This window comes from Ipomoea triloba, chromosome 1 (assembly GCF_003576645.1).
Source record: "Ipomoea triloba cultivar NCNSP0323 chromosome 1, ASM357664v1".
NCBI classification, from domain to species: domain Eukaryota; kingdom Viridiplantae; phylum Streptophyta; class Magnoliopsida; order Solanales; family Convolvulaceae; genus Ipomoea; species Ipomoea triloba.
In genome coordinates, this window is record NC_044916.1 from 33,166,364 (window position 1) to 33,183,406 (window position 17,043).

General features: G+C 36.8%; 4 protein-coding genes across 6 annotated transcripts; 2 read left to right on the forward strand and 2 right to left on the reverse strand.

Annotated features, from left to right (window-relative positions):
* Positions 1-968: 968 nt before the first annotated feature.
* On the reverse strand, positions 969-1,654 carry LOC115998751. Its single transcript, XM_031238402.1, has one exon. The coding sequence runs from the start codon at positions 1,550-1,552 to the stop codon at positions 1,181-1,183; it is 372 nt and encodes a 123-aa protein (XP_031094262.1). The 5' UTR covers positions 1,553-1,654; the 3' UTR covers positions 969-1,180.
* Positions 1,655-5,988: 4,334 nt separating this feature from the next.
* Positions 5,989-7,723, forward strand: LOC115998100. Its single transcript, XM_031237578.1, has 2 exons — positions 5,989-6,204; positions 6,316-7,723. The coding sequence occupies exons 1-2, from the start codon at positions 6,120-6,122 to the stop codon at positions 7,233-7,235; spliced, it is 1,005 nt and encodes a 334-aa protein (XP_031093438.1). The 5' UTR covers positions 5,989-6,119; the 3' UTR covers positions 7,236-7,723.
* Positions 7,724-9,094: 1,371 nt separating this feature from the next.
* LOC116016686 (probable uridine nucleosidase 2) lies at positions 9,095-11,949 on the forward strand. 2 transcript variants are annotated; one of them, XM_031257056.1, is made up of 9 exons: positions 9,095-9,297; positions 9,472-9,587; positions 9,790-9,849; positions 10,135-10,320; positions 10,395-10,499; positions 10,620-10,716; positions 11,070-11,177; positions 11,282-11,417; positions 11,587-11,949. In XM_031257056.1, the coding sequence occupies exons 1-9, from the start codon at positions 9,249-9,251 to the stop codon at positions 11,693-11,695; spliced, it is 966 nt and encodes a 321-aa protein (XP_031112916.1). In that variant the 5' UTR covers positions 9,095-9,248; the 3' UTR covers positions 11,696-11,949. The 2 variants fall into 2 exon arrangements, with proteins under 2 accessions (XP_031112916.1, XP_031112922.1); XM_031257062.1 differs by lacking the exon at positions 9,095-9,297 and having other exon boundaries at positions 9,740-9,849.
* A 43-nt stretch (positions 11,950-11,992) lies between these two features.
* On the reverse strand, positions 11,993-16,921 carry LOC116016671 (la-related protein 6B). Of its 2 annotated transcripts, none has more exons than XM_031257044.1 (10): positions 15,973-16,921; positions 15,772-15,853; positions 15,077-15,171; positions 14,832-14,903; positions 14,501-14,580; positions 14,299-14,398; positions 13,622-13,669; positions 13,467-13,523; positions 12,935-13,066; positions 11,993-12,576 (listed from the first exon to the last, which is right to left on the reverse strand). In XM_031257044.1, exons 1-10 carry the CDS (start codon positions 16,594-16,596, stop codon positions 12,307-12,309), a joined length of 1,560 nt encoding a protein of 519 aa, XP_031112904.1. In that variant the 5' UTR covers positions 16,597-16,921; the 3' UTR covers positions 11,993-12,306. The 2 variants fall into 2 exon arrangements, with proteins under 2 accessions (XP_031112904.1, XP_031112896.1); XM_031257036.1 differs by having other exon boundaries at positions 13,455-13,523; positions 15,973-16,919.
* Between the last annotated feature and the right edge of the window lie 122 nt (positions 16,922-17,043).

Genomic DNA, 17,043 nt, shown 5'->3' on the forward strand with positions numbered 1-17,043 from the left:
AACACTTATAAAGAACAAAAATTTATTTCTATGGGTGAATCTAAACAAGTTGGTTAAACTGTTGACTTGGGTAACCACAATGTCTTATTAATTTGAGCTAATCGGCTAGAGTCCCAAGGTGGGATTTACTTAATGCACACTCACAAGTAGTGCTTGCAAGTTTCCTTCGTCACTAAAAAAATACATTTTGTGATTTTCTTTGTGCAGTTTACTCTCATGTGTAATTTATGGACTATTACAAAAGAACATGATTTACTCAAATATACACCCTCAAATAATGACCGGGAGTTTATCTCGTCATAAAATAAAAAGAAAATTTAAAAAAAACGTTTTTTAGCTTCATCAACTTGTCAAACTTAACTGTATTATTTAATTTGGTCATCCACCATAGCAAGCTAAGTCGTCACAAGAAAACATCGGAAAATAAAAGTCATTATCGCCAACTAATAACGCACCCAATTTACAAGTGGTTCTAATGACTTACGCTCTATGTAAACTTTTTGAACTGAAGACAACATTTTGGACTTTATGCACTAAACTCTTCCATGCAGCACCTTACCAATTACTAATAACAATGTGTACTATTGTAAATAAAAAATAACAATGACATTTTCTTAAATATAATGTATATTTTTATTTAATAAAAGATATATGGCATTATCTTTTTATTTATTTATTTATTTATTTATTTATAATAGTCCGTATTCTTAATATTTAACGGTATAAAAATTTTCTAATGGCATATACCGTTAAACTATGAAAGTAACCCCTAATATGATCATCATGTAATTGGTCATTAGATTGTTTTTTTGATTGCCAATATCCAAATATATACTTCAATATATAATTTAAATTTAATTCAAAAAAAAAAAAAACAAGGTGAAAGCTTTAGTGATGCTATTTTGCTTGGATTTAAGCTTTTGAATTGAACAACAATCAAGTCAGTACATATATAGTTTAACTGATAGTTTAAAATTTTTAATTGAAACAAAACATATATTTTATTTGAAATACTGAATCACATCCTTCAATTTCGAGCCAATTTTTGACTCACTTGGGATGACAATATTATGGTCCAATATTTACAATGATCAAACCTGAATCACAGACAGTGAAACAGGTTTAAAAAAAAAAAAAAAAAAACTCACAAATATACACATTTTTCAAGCTTGTCCTTCTCTTATGCTCCGGTCACGCATGAGAACATCCGGTGGCTCTTAAACCTCACAAGTTGTTTCGACGACTTAGAAGCGGCGGCAGCGCCACGCTCCGGCGAAAACCCGCCGGAATATTCCACTTGGAGGGACATATGTCGCCGGTGTCTCCTCCCATCTGCGCCCACGTTCTCACCGCCCTTCCTCCGATCACCGTTATAACCATAATCATTCTGGGAGATCATATTGCCGCCGCCACCGTAATAACCATTTGGATAGAAATCTTGTATGTTGAAGGCACCGCCGTCCGCCGCGCCGCCGGAGGAGAGGCACTGATATTGCCGGCGAGTTCTGGTTCTCTTGATCGTCCGGAAAACCAACGGAATCAGACCCTCCATTAATGTCGTTGTTGTATTGAGGCAAAAAAAAGGAAGAGAGAATATTTTGTTGATGAGACTTATTATGGGGTTGGTGAAGAAGCTTGCCTGCAAGTTTAATTTATTTGTTCATTTTTTGAATAAATTTATATCCTTCATTGGACCACCACCACTCTATGCTTTCAAGTTTGAAAATTATTTTTCTATTTCTTGAAGGCATCAATTTTTTAATGAGATAAAATTTAATCAAGAAACTAAATATTCTAGAAGTTATTGGAGGGCAAGCTGGGGAAGAACCATCCAATATATTAAAATAATTATAGTTGAACTATCTTAGTTGTTGGATAACATCATCATTAGAAAAAGGAATACTTAATTGAAGGGAGTATGATTTTTATACATGAAGGTCAGAGTTCATTTATTTGTTAAAGCCTTCTTGGTCAAGTTCATCGCACATGATCTTCCTAAGCAATTTATTACTTTATGTGATTTGATTGAGCTTGTCACATAGCAATTTATCCCTTCTGTGTAGTTTGGTCAAACCCATCACACAAGTCTTTTTAGTACAGTTTACTTCTCGGTGTGGTTTGATCAAACCTATCGCACAGAGTCTTTCTAATACAGTTTACTTATCATGTGTGGTTCACAGACTATTACATATAGTGCACACCATCGATAAGCATTGAGATGTAATTTTCTTTGTAATTTTCTTTTCTTTTCTTTTTCTAGTTTTGGGCTATAAAATCTTGCTGTTGAGCTTGTCAAGTGTGCGAGTTTCCACCGGGCACCGGCGGCTTGCCAATGCAAAATGTTGAATGAATATTCATGAATGGCTCCAAATTTTAGTCTCTAAAGAAAGAGAAAATGATGGTTGAAAAAAAAATACTCCATAATAATTTAAAGAAAAAAATTATAATATCAAATAGTTAAGAAAGAAAACAAAAGATTAAATGGGTACATTATATTAAGTATCAACTATCAAAGGAAAAAAAAAGGTTAAATATAAATTTTGATGAGATAAACTATATATTTATGTAAATTTAAGTGGATTTGTACCAAAGTTTTACCCAAATAAGTATTAATCCTAATTGAGTATTGACCTAACCTTCTCTCGCCCAGCCACCTTCTATTACCCATTATTACTTGTAATCTGATGTGGTGTATATACATCTAGATCAGATATATATGCTGAGATAGATAGATAGAAGTGGATATATATGAGGTGGCTTCTTTACCTAATCTTTTACCTAAGCTATATAAGTCGACATATACATAATTATACACAATTATGCACTACGGACCAACCCTCCAATAACAAAGTCAGCAAAGACAAATATTACAACTCGGTCCAGCATTGAATGCATAGAAAAATTTGTGCACCACATTATATATTTATAAAGGCAATAAAAGCATGCTTTGAATGTGTCGTGTATGTGTGTGTGTGTATATATATATATATATATATATACCACTTCGGTGTAATATTCATGACACTAGCTAGATAAATCGCACTAGGAAAATCATGTTTGATGAACTTAACAAGAATTGAATTTGTGACATTTCAGTACAAGAATCATGTTTCATCCACCTGACCACATCTTCCAATGTGGTAAATTGGGGTATAAAAAAAAGTTAGGTGATTTCAATTTCGCCATACTAATTCTAGGCCCATAGGACTCCCAGAGTTACTACGGAGGTAAATCGAGAGAATTCAAACCCCACACTGTCACTGCCGCCTCCTATCATGACTTTTAAGTCGGGCGACGAACCAACTATACATTAAGCCCTGGGGTGCTAAATTGGGGTATTTTGATCATCATATGAAATGATTGAAAAGAGAAGGAAAATGCATGGTTAGTTTCTTCTAAAATTGCTTCCATATGATTTGTTGTTTTTTTTTTTTTGGTATGAGAATATTGAAATAAGATAAATTGGAATCTTTTCCGTTTATGTGTGAAAAATTGTAATTTGTATTTATGTTGGTTCGCAGGTTCTCACGGGGGAGATGTCTCATTTGATCATTAATTTATATATATAAAAAGTGATTATGGATAAGCAAAAATGATTCAGATTTTGAATGTTTCAATAATACATACTACCTCAAGATATTAGTTCATACATCACAATCACTCATTTATATAGTTGATCCAAATGCTTACTTGCTTGAGCTTCCTTATCTCTCACGCTAAGCTAATTCTATATTCATAGTTCCCTTTGTTATAACTTGAAGGCATTACTAAAAGATTTAAAGAGTGGATTATCTATAGTACGTATAATTAACATCATACTTTTAGTAATTAGAAGTGGAGTTCTACGTGGTTATACATCTGTTTCATAAATTTCAATATGACACCTTATTATTTAATTTTTTAAGTACTACAGACTCTGTTACAATGTAGTCTGTTCAACCCACTGAAGCACAAAGAGTCAACAGATGACTCCACCGAGGCTCAAACCCACTCCCATCATCCATCATCCATCATCCATGTGGGAGTGTTAACCGGGACACCGGATGCCACTAAACCACAAGGTTTTTGCTATTATTTAATTTAAACGTAATAAGTTTTATATTTAGAGAGAGTATACTTTACCTATTTTTTTTAAAAATGGAAGTGTTCAATTCCATCATGTATGTGATAATTGATTAGCAAGTATAAGGTGTCAATATTTGTCATTGAAAGCCCACCGATTTGGGATGGTTTGGAATGGGCATGGAGGAGACGCTACACAAAAATTAAGGTTCAATCTGAGTCGGATAGAGCGATTAAGTGGATTGTTGACACTAGACTACCATGAGACCTTTGTGAATATCATCGTCAATTGTAAACACATGATAAATAGAGATTGGTAGGTAAAAAATTGTGTACATCTATTAGGAGCGTGCAGATCTGTTTGGTTGATTTGTCTTGTTAAGTTGGCAATACACAATAACAATAACTAGAGGTTTAGAGTGAATAAGAGAATCCTCCCACGAGGGTGTTGTACGAGCTGGTTTATGACATCATGGGTATGATCAAGCTGTGAAAAGTTCATCAAAGATACTATTAGTGTTGCGCTCGGGTCTCCCTCCCTCCTATTTAAAAAAGGGATTGGACAAGTAGAAGTTTTCCAAAATCAAATTTTCATTTGATCTATTTGAGGAAATTGTTGTAAGAAATTAAAGATGCAAAGAGCCACTTGCACACCATGGCTGCATTCACTTCATTTTCAATACATGGCTTGGAAGTCAAAGGGATTGTAATGCACAAAGACTTTTTTAGTTTTCATTTATTTGCCAAGTGCACCCACCTGGGCACAACCTCATTAAATTATATCACATATCTAGAATATGACTAGTAGTGTTAGAAAATATACCTATAAAATCTAGTCACATGAATTTGGCCTGGTTTATGAGTCCGTACATAATTAAAAACGTAAACGTACCTGTCATAAAAAGGCGAAATTTTTTGTTGAAGTTCTCTTCTTTTTTTTTTTTTGAAAGGATGAAGTTCTCTTTTCAAAAAAGTTATAAACAGAAAAGTAACAAGTGAACTTGCAAGGTATACCCAATTTTAATTGTAATCCAATCCAATAGTGCGGCCCAGACTGAGGTTAAAAGACAAATTATTTTGTGGACTCAGATTCATCTTGCAAGATGGACCCGATTCAAAATGCACAATTTACATACTGAATGTTCATAATTTATTTACTGAACGCTCACAACTAAATGTTCATAATTTACATACTGAATACTCATAATTTGAATTGTGAACATTCAGTATTAAATTGTGATGGATTCACCTTACAAAGTGGACCCCGGTCAATGATATAACTATTAGAGATTAAAACAGTTGTTATGTCGTGGACCCATGTCCACCTTGCAAGAGTTTTAGTAGCCCTGAAATGTGTGAATGTGGATGTTTCAAATTGTGAATATGGAGTATAGAATTTGTGAATGTAGAGTTATGAATGTGTGAATCTGTAGTAGAGTTAACAGAGTTCTAGCAACTTGTAGCCCTGTAATGTGTGAATGTGGAGTTCTCAAGTTGTGAACATGGAGTATATAACCTGTGAATATAGAGTTTTGAACGTGTGAATGCATAACAGTGGTAATATAGTTACTAAACATATAGCCCTGTAATGTGTGAATATGGAGTTTTCAAATTGTGAATATGGAGTATAGGGTCTGTGAATGTAGAGTTTGTGTTCTGTTACGATGAGGAGCCGTTAGCCGTTAATTTTTTTTATTCAAAAAAAAAAATTGTGAAACGAAGTCGTATTGGACCCAGGTCCACCTAGGTCCACGGCATAACTACTGTAAGCTTGCAGTATGGGCCATTCTGGAAAATCTCAAATTAGGCCCAAATCCCAATCAGCGACGAATTTGTCTACTCGTCCTGATGCGTTTGATTTTTGAATGTAATGCCGACGATTAAATTCCATATTTAATTGTTTAATCGTCGCGATTTCGCGTTGCCATGAACGCAATCGCTATCGATCACTTGTAGTAGCCGCTAACAGAAATGAAAAATCTCTCCTCTGCAGATTTCAGTAAAGAAAATGGTGTTTCCCATAGCCTGAGAAGCTGTTGATCTTTGTAGTTTTTACAATGAGAGATGAGAGCATGAAACCAGATTCCCAGAAGAGGAAAACCTATGAGAAGAAGAAGATTAGAAGCCCATTTTTGGATTTAGGTTCCAATGCAATTAATAATTCATCTTTCATTAATGGCGGCCAGAACCCCCGCTTTCATTTTCTAGTCTCTTCTAACAATCCCTCTTCTTCTTCTTCTTCGTCTCTTTCAGGAAATGTTCAGCAGAAAAGACCCAAACTGTCTTCTCCTGCGAGCAGTGGGAAACAGCGATGGAAATCCACCAAAGAGAACATTTTGGCCGTACCCATTTCACTGAAACCCCAGAAGAACGCATCTCGCCTGCACAAATGCCAGACTGGGGAAAAGCCCATTCAGGTATTAGATTTGGATGGCAATGATAGTAATTTAGAGAACTTTACACCTGTTGGGAAAAGGAAAACTGCAGATTCTGCTAATTTTGAGGGTAACAACAATGTTGGAGAGGATTCAACTGTAAAAACTAGTACTAATGTTGTCAAGACTCCTCCTATTAAGTCCTCAGTATCTCCTGAGATTCAATGTAATGTGTTATCTGCAACCTCTGCTTCTGCTGCTGTCACACCTTGTTATAGTGCCGGCCATGTTCTATCAGGAATCAGTGACAAACGAAAATGCAGGCCTATAGGGATCCTCACTGTGCCTTTGGACTGTGAGAAATCTAGCAAGAAAGGCTGCATTATTGGGATGATTGATGATGAGAAAGCAGATTCTTTAGTGCCACTGCCTGCTGAGGCCTCAATGCACTGGCTTTCATCTTCGTGTGGCGAAGAAAACCAAATTAGGGGGCCTGAGTTGCCTTATTCTCCTTCATTTTGCTGTAAAGTTGATTGTGATGTGTTGCCTTGTCAAAGAATGCCTTGTTGTAAGGCTACTGAACTTCATGAAGAAAGAAATATCATCAAGTCTCCACTTTCTGGGAGCTCTGTGAGCAGTGATAATGTGATCCAGACACCCAGCTCGGATTCCGCCTCAGATAGGCACACCACTTTTTCTTGCTTAAATGTTGATGATAAGCATGAATTTGAATCTGAACTTGATAATGGATTGGCAGAAGTTGTTAATGGAGCAAAGTTACCTCTTCAGAATTCTTAATCAGGCAAAATATCAAGGGTTTCGTGGCGGGGTGGAGTAATAATCAATCAGATTTCTTAGACAGATGAAGAAAATGAAGCAATGGGATACAGTTACAATGATCGAATGTTAGATCCCGAATTCAAAAGCAATGATGTCTTGATCAAGAACCTTGCTTTTCTAGGAATAGGAAGGGAAAATTCTCACCACGAATGTGTAGTTCTTCAGAGGATTCAACTTGGACTATGCTGCAAAAATAAATTGTTTCTATTGATGAATGTTTTGCATTTCTGTGTGTAGCTTCTTGTAGTAAAAGTTTTGTTCTTCAGCCCAGAACCTCTTTTTAACTTCTTGGGGGGTCTGATTCTTGCAGAAACAATTGTCATTCAATGTTACTGAGAACCAACCACAGTCTCATTTTATAACACTATGTTTTCTGCAGAACATAGGATTATGTAACCTCTGTTGCAATGCTGTTGTGGAAGAAAAGATGAAATACTTCAAGCTTATCTTGCATAATAGTATAATACTATTGAAACCTATGCAGAGAGTACTGTTACAATCATCTATAATGATCAATTTGGTTGGTTGGAATTGCCCACCGAAACTAATACTATTGAGACCTATGTAAACAGTACTGATACAATTATGTATAATATATTTAATTGTATCATATGCTATTGGTGGGTTGCACTCTGGTGCGAACTCTCGCCCAGGTAGGAAATGAGAACGCTCCACAGTCGTCCACGTGTCCAGATCAACGAATCAGATGCAATTTTAAAAATATGACGCGGTGGCATTTTCATAAATAACTGGAACTTTGGTGCACCTAGTTTCACTTAAAAGTGCACCTAGTTTCACTTACAAGTGCACCTAGTTTCACTTACAAGTGCACATATTTTCGCACCTATTTTCACTTACAAGTGCAAGTAATTTACCTTGTTAATATTCATGCACCTATTTTCGCAAATACTTTCACTTACAAATGCAAGTAATTTACCTTGTTAATATTCATGCACTTGGGTGCAACCTAGATGCACCTAGTTATAACATTAAGTGCACCTAGTTATAACATTAGGTGCACTTAGTATTGATGCTCACTGTACAATTCACTTGCACTTGTAATACATTTTACTTGAATCTGCAATACATTTTACTTGCACTTATGCAAGTAATTTATTTTGTTAACATTCATGCACCTGGGTGTAACCTATGTGCACCTAGTTATAGCATTAGCTGCACCTAGTTATAACATTAGGTGCACTTAGTATTGATGCTCATTGTATAATTTACTTGCACTTGTAATATATTTTACTTGCACGTGTGTATCTATTTTCACTTGCAGGTGCAAGTAATTTACCTTGTTAACATTTATGCACCTGGGTACACCTATGTGCACCTAGTTATAATATGACGTGCACTTAGTTATAACGTTAGGTGCAACTACATTCCGAACACGTGGCGCGCTGTGATTCGTTCGCAGTTCTCTCCTGGGCGGCCAGTTCGCACCTGAACGCGATCCTGCTATTGGTATACTATCATCCGCTATGAGCAATCTATACTAGTTTACTTCATTGTGAGCAATCTATACTAGTTTACTTCATTGTGGTCATTTATCAAAAGCCGTCGTAAAGCGAAAGTTTACTCCGTGTATAACTTGTGATTACAAAATTTTTCTCGTCACCCAAAATAAAATATTAAAATGTCAATTAGTACAACAAAAAAATCTCAATTGTTTAATAGAAATTTGATAATAATTTAAAATTATCTATATATGATAAGCCAAAACTCCTGAGTCATACTCCATTTCTTTCAAGTATTAATATACTAGAAAATAATAAAGATTAGACTTTAAAGTTGCGTAAAATATTTGCATTGCACATGGAAGCAATAATTTATGAATTTCAAGAAACAATAAGGCCATGTTTGGTTTCGGTGAATTTCATAACTGCCAGAGCTTGGCACCGCTGCTCCAAACCTGTCTTGGGATCTCCAAAATCTTCCGGTTGTATCAGAGATTTGGGATAACCAAACATGACGAATGAACGCAAGAAAATCATCATTGACACTGATCCCGGCGTTGGTATTATCGCTTTCTTCTTTCCTTCATAGTAGTTAAAGCTAGAAGTTTTGTAATGGGCTGCAATTTGGGTGTGTATCAGAATTGGGATTTTTGGCTTCTGCTGAACCTTCCAGTTTTTTTTAGGGTTAATTTGGTGTGGAATTGAAAATTTTAACATTAAAATTTGTTAAATAGATGATGCCATGGCAATATTTGTGGCTCTGCAATCCCCTGATGTGGAGGTGATTGGGCTCACTACTATTTATGGCAATGTTTACACTACTCTTGCCACAAGAAATGCCTTGCATTTGGTAAAATCCCTCATACTGTTCATAGTTTCAATCTTTATGCTTAGTTGAGTAATTGATGGCGTTTTGTTGCAATGAATATTGGATTAGGAGTCTGACTTAGGATTATGGTTATGATATGCAATGCATATTTGCACATAATTTTGTCTCTTCAGCTAGGTTGTTATAACTGTTGATTTTTGGATCTTGAATCTTGATGATTCAGCTGGAAGTAGCTGGGAGGACAGACATACCGGTGGCTGAAGGATCTCATGTCACAATCACTGTATGTTCCGCTTTTTTTATATTGTTTGTCTTGTTGGATTCTGCTCCATAGATCTATTGTGCCCGAATCGCTCCTGCAATCCACTGATTTTCTCGTTTAGGGTTATATGGTAGGGTAGTATTGGGTGGAAGCATGGGAAGTAGGGGGGAAGTGCAGTTGGAATTCTCTAGTGTTAGTTTCGTTAATTTGCTATCATAAGGTTGATAATGCGTTCAAATCTATGATGTGTTTTCTTAATGCTTTAGTGTATTATTTATGGTGGGTTCATAATTTTTGCGTGTGAAGAATGGTACAAAGCTTCGAATTGCTGATTTTGTTCATGGTACGGATGGACTTGGAAACCAAAACTTTCCTCCACCGGAAGGAAAAGCTATTGAACAGAATGCTACTGAGTTTCTTGTCCAGCAAGCCAATCTTTACCCAGGCGAAGTCACTGTTGTGGCGTTGGGCCCCTTGACAAATATTGCATTGGTTCGTTTCTTGGCCTCATATCTCAAGTATGCAACAAAATTAGAAATAGCGGTTGTTAAATCTACATGTCACAGGCAATCCAAAGAGATCCTGCATTTGTTAAAAACATTGGCCAAATTGCTGTTCTTGGTGGTGCATTTGCAGTCAATGGAAATGTGAATCCAGCATCTGAGGCAAATGTAAGTTGCTTAGATATGCGTCCATGCTCGTGAATAAATGTTTTTTATAGCTCTTCTCGTAGATATACATCCATGCTCAAGCTTTTTTGTTTTTTTTTTTTGGCCTGCGAATTGCAAAAGATTTTTGGAGATCCGGATGCAGCTGATATAGTCTTCACAAGCGGTGCTGATATTCTGGCTGTTGGTATAAATGTTACACACCAAGTTGTGCTTACGGGTAAAGAGTTTACTTCATTGTGCATGTTATGTAGGTAGTTCTCTGCCCTCTGTTTTCCGTGTTCCCTCTTGGGCTCTGACCACATTTTATCGAGATTCAATAAGCCAGTTGACTTCCAGAGAAAAGCAAACAAAAAGAAATGATTTGAAATTCTCAAAGACAATTAATTTTTTATTTTGGGCATGAAAATTGAAATTTATCTCTTCTGCAAATATCACCATACACTTCCATCGGAGCTAATTGTATTCATACCTGAATCGTATTATGATTATCATTGTTGGACCTAGGAGCCCTAGAATTTGTCTTAAAACATGCCTCATATCATCCAAGTTTCAACCTTTTTTCGATTTCAGATGCTGATCGCAATAGGCTGGCTGAGTCAAATGGAAAATTTGCTAAATACATAAGCAAGATTATGGATGTCTATTTTGATTATCACCATGATGCCTACAATATAAAAGGTTTGTCTAAATCAAGACTGAACCAGGAGATGCCGGGGTGTTATTACTATGGTGTAGTGTGCTGATTGTTTTGAAATTAGCCTTGACATTTTGGCTCTGTATAGGTGTTTACCTTCACGATCCAACTACTCTGCTTGTTGCTATCGATCCTTCCCTGATTACCTACACGGAAGGTGCTGTTCGGGTCCAGACAACTGGCATCACAAGGGGTCTCACGTTATTCTACAACAAACAGAAAAGGTAGTTGCCTCCCCACTTCAGTCCAGCCACTTATACTCCACAATTTTTATATATAATTCAAGAAAATTGTCTTCGTAAGTGTAGTTTATCATTGTCTGTATCTTATTATTTCTGTTGTTTGTGTAGTTTATCATTGTCTGTATCTTATTATTTCTGTTGTTAAAACAAGGTTCGCGGAAGTCACTGAATGGTCTGACAAACCGTCAGTCAAAGTGGCGGTCACAGTTGATGCTCCAGCTGTTGTGAAGTTGGTGATGGAGCGGCTGATGAACTCGTGAATATGAGCTAGCAATAACATTCTGGTGTTTGGTGTTTGAAGGTTTTCTCCTTCACCTTGTATTAGACATTTGAATGAACTGCATAGCTTTCTATAGAGTAATTGAATCTGAGATTAGATGAAGTCCAGTGTTGAAATGTGTGGTGGCAAACTTGCCAATGTGCTAAACATTTTTTTCCATCTGTCTAGAGGTGAAAATGACTTTAATTGTATTTTCATCTGATTTAGGCAAACAGACCAAAACGTTGGAATTTTTATTTGATTCCTATGTGGATGGAAATTTGGTTGCAAACGCGGCTGTAAAATGTAAACTTTACTCATACAAGTATTGCTGTAGGTTAATCCCGCAGGTTCTGTTTATTCTAATATACAGAACCCTAAGGGTCCAAAACAAAGAAAAGTGCATATGTTCGTTCATTCTTGGTAGATTCTTCAATACCAACCCCTTGCAACACAGTAACTAACCAACTCAAACTGCCCGATTACTACCAACTGTTGCGCTCTATTAGACAGACAGCAATAGTAAAACCGTGTCATTAATACTGCACAAAAGAAGACATTACCAACCTAAAACCCAAGGCACGCATGGATTGTTGTAATTGCAACGCATCATCAAGCAGTTTTCACAGCAACTGGTTTTCCTCGACCCATTGAGAATCCCTTAGTGCCATCAGGCATTCGTGGCACAGAGGGTTGCTTGGCTGTAGTTGCCTGATCAGCATTCACTGAGAAATTTGGAGGTGGTGCATTATGATTTCCTCGGTTGCCATTTGATGTTGAAGTTCCTAGGCTCCCACGGTTGTTGTTAGGAGTCGGCCGTCCCCTGCCCCTACCACGATTTCGTGTTCTCCTTGGCCCATCCTTATCACTTTCTTCTACTCCCTGTCAAGTTAAAACCCCCAAAACATAACGAACAAAAGAAGCATAAAAAAGAGAAATGCTAAGGGAAGGAATCTTTCAAGTAGTCTCAACCAAATATGACATTCTTCCATTATCATGTGTCATGATTGCAAAGGAAAATCAATGTAAAAGGATGAATGCTAAAGTCTATTAGGATTTAGGAAGAATAACCCAGATTGCCAGTGTTCAATTGTGAACATCAGAAGGAAAACATAGTCACCCCAATTAGAATTACGTAGTATTTAATTAATCTCCAACAGAGAGAAGGGGTGAATAACATATCCTAGCATGTTAGTCTCTAAACTATCAGTTCCTTTACCAACAAACAAACAGCACTTACTGCAAGCCCATTAGATTGAGAATCAGTATGTTGCAACGAGAGTTGCTGCTCGGGGGCAAATGCATCCTCTTCCTTGAAATTTGACTCGCTATCATGACCAAACTTCTTTCCTCGTGTATGGGCCAATTTTGCCTATGAATTGAAAGATAAAACTTTTAATGATACACCACTCTATCATTTATATTATGCAGAGGCAAAGCACTGTAATTTAATCAACTTTGGCATCTATTGAGACTTCAAACATTATGCAGACTTTATCAATGCATCTGTGAAATCATTGCGAATTTGCAAGCACCATAACTTCTTTTGACTACAATGTATGAACAATGTTAGAGACATAAAGATCATGCGTCTATTCAAAATGTTTTTTATTCTATAACCAAGACTTTCTATAATTCTACATTAGTCAAAGTTGTTCTGACAATAGGACAAAGGACATTTCATGCTGAAGACTATGAGGGCTTTATTAAAAGAAAAGTATTTAATGCTGAAGAAAATGTATTAAAAGCATAGGACATACAGTGCGTCTAACCAGTATACGAACTTTGAGACCATTCCTCCAGTCACCCGCATCATTTAGCTCAGCAACCTGCAAAATAAGATTACAAAAGGATGTAAAGGCATTTGACAAGGGATGAATGTGTTTGTGTGTGTGTAGCGATGGGTTCTACAAGAAAAAAAGCATACCGCTTTTTCAGCCAATTCAACAGTTTCGTATTCAACAAATGCATGCAACTGCATATGGACATGAAAGGTTAGAAGTGATTCAAATATTCCAATTTGTCAAAAAAGTAGCATAAAATTTCAGAGAAAATCAATGTAGTATTTGTTGAAACTTTATCTTTTGGCATCCAACTTTCTGTTAGCAAATAAGACAGGTCTTGTATTAAATAGTGTAGACAGACATGACAAGACAAATCAGCTCTGATATTTATTTATTTACTTCATAAATCAATCATATGTAACAAGGTTAATGGACTTTGAAGGAACCAGAAGATGGATGGTAGCAACTAGAAGTCTAGAACTCATGGCATGCTTGATTGGCACAACAATAGTAAATTTTGAGCATATTCAGCCCAAGGATCATGCTTCACTCATCATGATAATCAAGAGCTCAAGCTTGGTTTGACTTAACCACTAAATGATGATTTTACAACTTGGTTAAATGCAACTGAATCATATTATCATAAGATATTTCCAAGAAGTATAATCTCTCCAATTTTGAGATTTCTTCATTCTGTAACCAAATATATGGGGATTAGTTTGCTTACTGAGTTACTGTAGCTTTCAGTCAAAACTGTCGAGCTTACGGAGTTATGGTATATGTCTAGTCTAGTGTGACAACTGACTACAGTATGGTATACCTTGTTGCTGAGGAGCATACTATCTGACTTTGCTGTTCTAGTTCCTGATGACGACACACCATTGGAAGTCTGAGGCTGACAGGTACGAATCATCTTCACACTGGTACAGTTAGGCAGATGGATTATTTTTATTAAAAAAAAAAATTAAAAACTAAAAAGTAACAGACAACAGTACATGTCATTAGCAGCTATATTTCTTTACCTTCCAACGGTTGAAAAAATCTTCATGAGGTTCTGGTGGCAGTGATCCTCAGGCAGGTTTTCAGCAACAATTATGCGAGACTACGAAGAGCGATAGCACAAATTTAAAAAATCAGAAATAGAAAAGCACTTGTTATAGCCTTGATATATAGAGTATCAACCAAGAAATTTTGAAAGAGGCTTAACAACTACACATTAATACTTCTCAATTGATAAACAAAAATCACGTAGTAAATGGTTCACAAGTTAATTCTTAAAAATAGGATCTATAAAGGTGATTCAAAAGGGCAAAAGCAAAAAATGAACAGAAGAGGGAGAAAACAGAGGCATACTTGCAATTCTTCCATATCTGTTTCACTCAGAGGATTCTGGCGTTTGACCTTTTTTCCATCTTCACTAACTACCTAGAAAATAGAGGAATCAAATTGAGCAACAAATTAATACATAAATAAGTAAATGAAATGGAGAAAGGGCACAAATGTCAACTTTATAATGGCATTGCCTTTAACAAACAAACCAAAAACAAAAATAAAAAAAAAATAGACAGCAATATTGAAGCAAGGGAAAAGAACCTTACAAGCTTTGTTGAGTTGCGAAGAATTTTAGCAAGGTGGGCATGACTACTGATTAGAGCTTTGATCTTCTTGAAGGATGCAACAACAGATATTGGTACTAGATAGCAAGGAAAAAAGATAGCTCAAAAAAGTTTGCTCAGTCTTGGAGAATTAATTATCAAGTAACAAAATGCAGGAGCAACCCATCTTAAGACACAGAGAGTCTATAGACTACAGAAGAGATGCCACTAATGAAACATATTTCATCTATATACTTCCAAAAATTTATGCAACCATCTCTTATGTTCAACCAAATAGGTAACACAAAATGGAACTAAAATAGGCAGAACAATCTGTGGATGAGAAGACCATAGAAGTGATTATATGAGCAAAATAAACTTCACCTTTAAATGCAAAAGCTCATACAAAAATCAATTATGGTTATAGGTGACACTAACAAAAAAGGGAGGTGCATGAGGTAAAACATCACCAATCTGCCTCTCTAGCATTACTAAGAAATGAATAACTTGAACAAAAATATAATGCAGCTGGAAAAAACTAAACCAAAGGAATATCTATAATAAAGGAGCAATGCACTGAATATATATGATAAATGAGTAATCCACACAAAATTGAAGAAAAAAAAAAACAGTACACTCACACAAATAAACAAGCAAAAAGGTTAGGTATATAATTGTATAAATCTGGGAAATCTTACCATATCCTTCAGGATCCTTGCTCATAACCCTCATTAAATGATCTGTAGTTGCCAGATTTAGGTCACTGAAATAATACTCCACCTGTGGGCAATTAAATTAGAAAGGTGAAAAAGAACGAAATACAAGCTTTAAAAGAAATACTTGTTGCAGTCAGTGTTCAGAGACTATTAAGGAAATTTTGAAGTAAATCAATGAGATACCTGGTTAAGAATCTTCTGAGAAGCTTCTTCTGATAATCTCCCATTCTTCAACCCTTTATCCAAGTCCTGCGGAGGGACAGCATGAATTGCAGCACTAGAACCAGCAGCAGCAACCTCTTGCCCTGCTTGATCCAAAAACCCTCCAACCATATATTGGGCGGGCATCTGAGGGGCATAGAGATAGTGACTCTGGACCGGCACGTGGGCGGGGATTTGGTGGAAGGCACCACCTCCCGGACCGGTGTAAACGTGCAGCAACGTTTGGTTATGCTGAGGAATCACGAGCCCGGGTAAAGTCGATGACGACGAAGACGGAGAAAGCGCTGGAGGAGCCGGAGATGGTGCCAGAGACCCCGATGCCGCGGACGTCAGCGAAGGAGAAGTCGCACTTCTAGGGACAAATGCAGGAGCTCCAGCGTTCAGCTTGCTGAGGGAGAGGTTCCTGGATAGGGACGGAGGCAACTGATCGGACGGTGGAGAAACAGAGGTGGATGACTCCACCGGAAGATCGAGCGGCGGCGACGACGACGGCGCTACCGTTGAATTTAGGGCTCCAATCACTACTGATTCCTGTGAATCTGCTTCAAGTGCTGATGATGATACAGACAACTCATCTTGAGCCATCGTTTCTGAAAATTTGAATCGAACGTTTTGTTTTTAGTAACTTTACTTTTTATTTTTCCTTCTTTGTGTCTTTGTCGGAGGTGGATCGACGACAAACAGATCCAACAGTAATAGCAAAAGTAGTAAATTCTAGGGTTTAGCACCAGGATAGGGGAGATTAAGGCGGAGAAGGGGATATATCTTCCCTGCGATTTTCCCTTCTCTGCTTTGAAATGAACTTAGCTGATCAGAGCAGAGGTGAGGGGACACTGGGACAGGGAGAAGACGATGGAGAGAAGTTCTCGATTTCGGGGTCGACTCCCGGTTGACGTATTTATTTAGCGCCTATTGCGTTATATTGATTTTATTCAACTCCGTATAGGGGAGTATGTATAAACTCCTCCGTATTTATATATAGTAGGGTATAGGGTAGGCAAAGAGGTATCCTTCTTACAAGAGCATTCCCAA

Bases quoted from the DNA above. Each gene is read 5' to 3' on its own strand.
- LOC115998751 (XM_031238402.1), bottom strand. From the start codon at position 1,552: ATGGAGGGTCTGATTCCGTTGGTTTTCCGGACGATCAAGAGAACCAGA.
- LOC115998100 (XM_031237578.1), top strand. From the start codon at position 6,120: ATGAGAGATGAGAGCATGAAACCAGATTCCCAGAAGAGGAAAACCTAT. The intron at 6,205-6,315 runs GTTCCAATGCAA...CGTCTCTTTCAG, and splicing joins AAGCCCATTTTTGGATTTAG to GAAATGTTCAGCAGAAAAGA.
- LOC116016686 (XM_031257056.1), top strand. From the start codon at position 9,249: ATGACGAATGAACGCAAGAAAATCATCATTGACACTGATCCCGGCGTT. The intron at 9,588-9,789 runs GTAAAATCCCTC...TTGATGATTCAG, and splicing joins CAAGAAATGCCTTGCATTTG to CTGGAAGTAGCTGGGAGGAC. The intron at 11,178-11,281 runs GTTTGTCTAAAT...GGCTCTGTATAG, and splicing joins TGATGCCTACAATATAAAAG to GTGTTTACCTTCACGATCCA.
- LOC116016671 (XM_031257036.1), bottom strand. From the start codon at position 16,596: ATGGCTCAAGATGAGTTGTCTGTATCATCATCAGCACTTGAAGCAGAT. The intron at 14,399-14,500 runs GTAAAGAAATAT...TAACTGTACCAG, and splicing joins ATTTTTTCAACCGTTGGAAG to TGTGAAGATGATTCGTACCT. The intron at 13,067-13,454 runs GTATGTCCTATG...TTCAATTCATAG, and splicing joins GTATACTGGTTAGACGCACT to GCAAAATTGGCCCATACACG.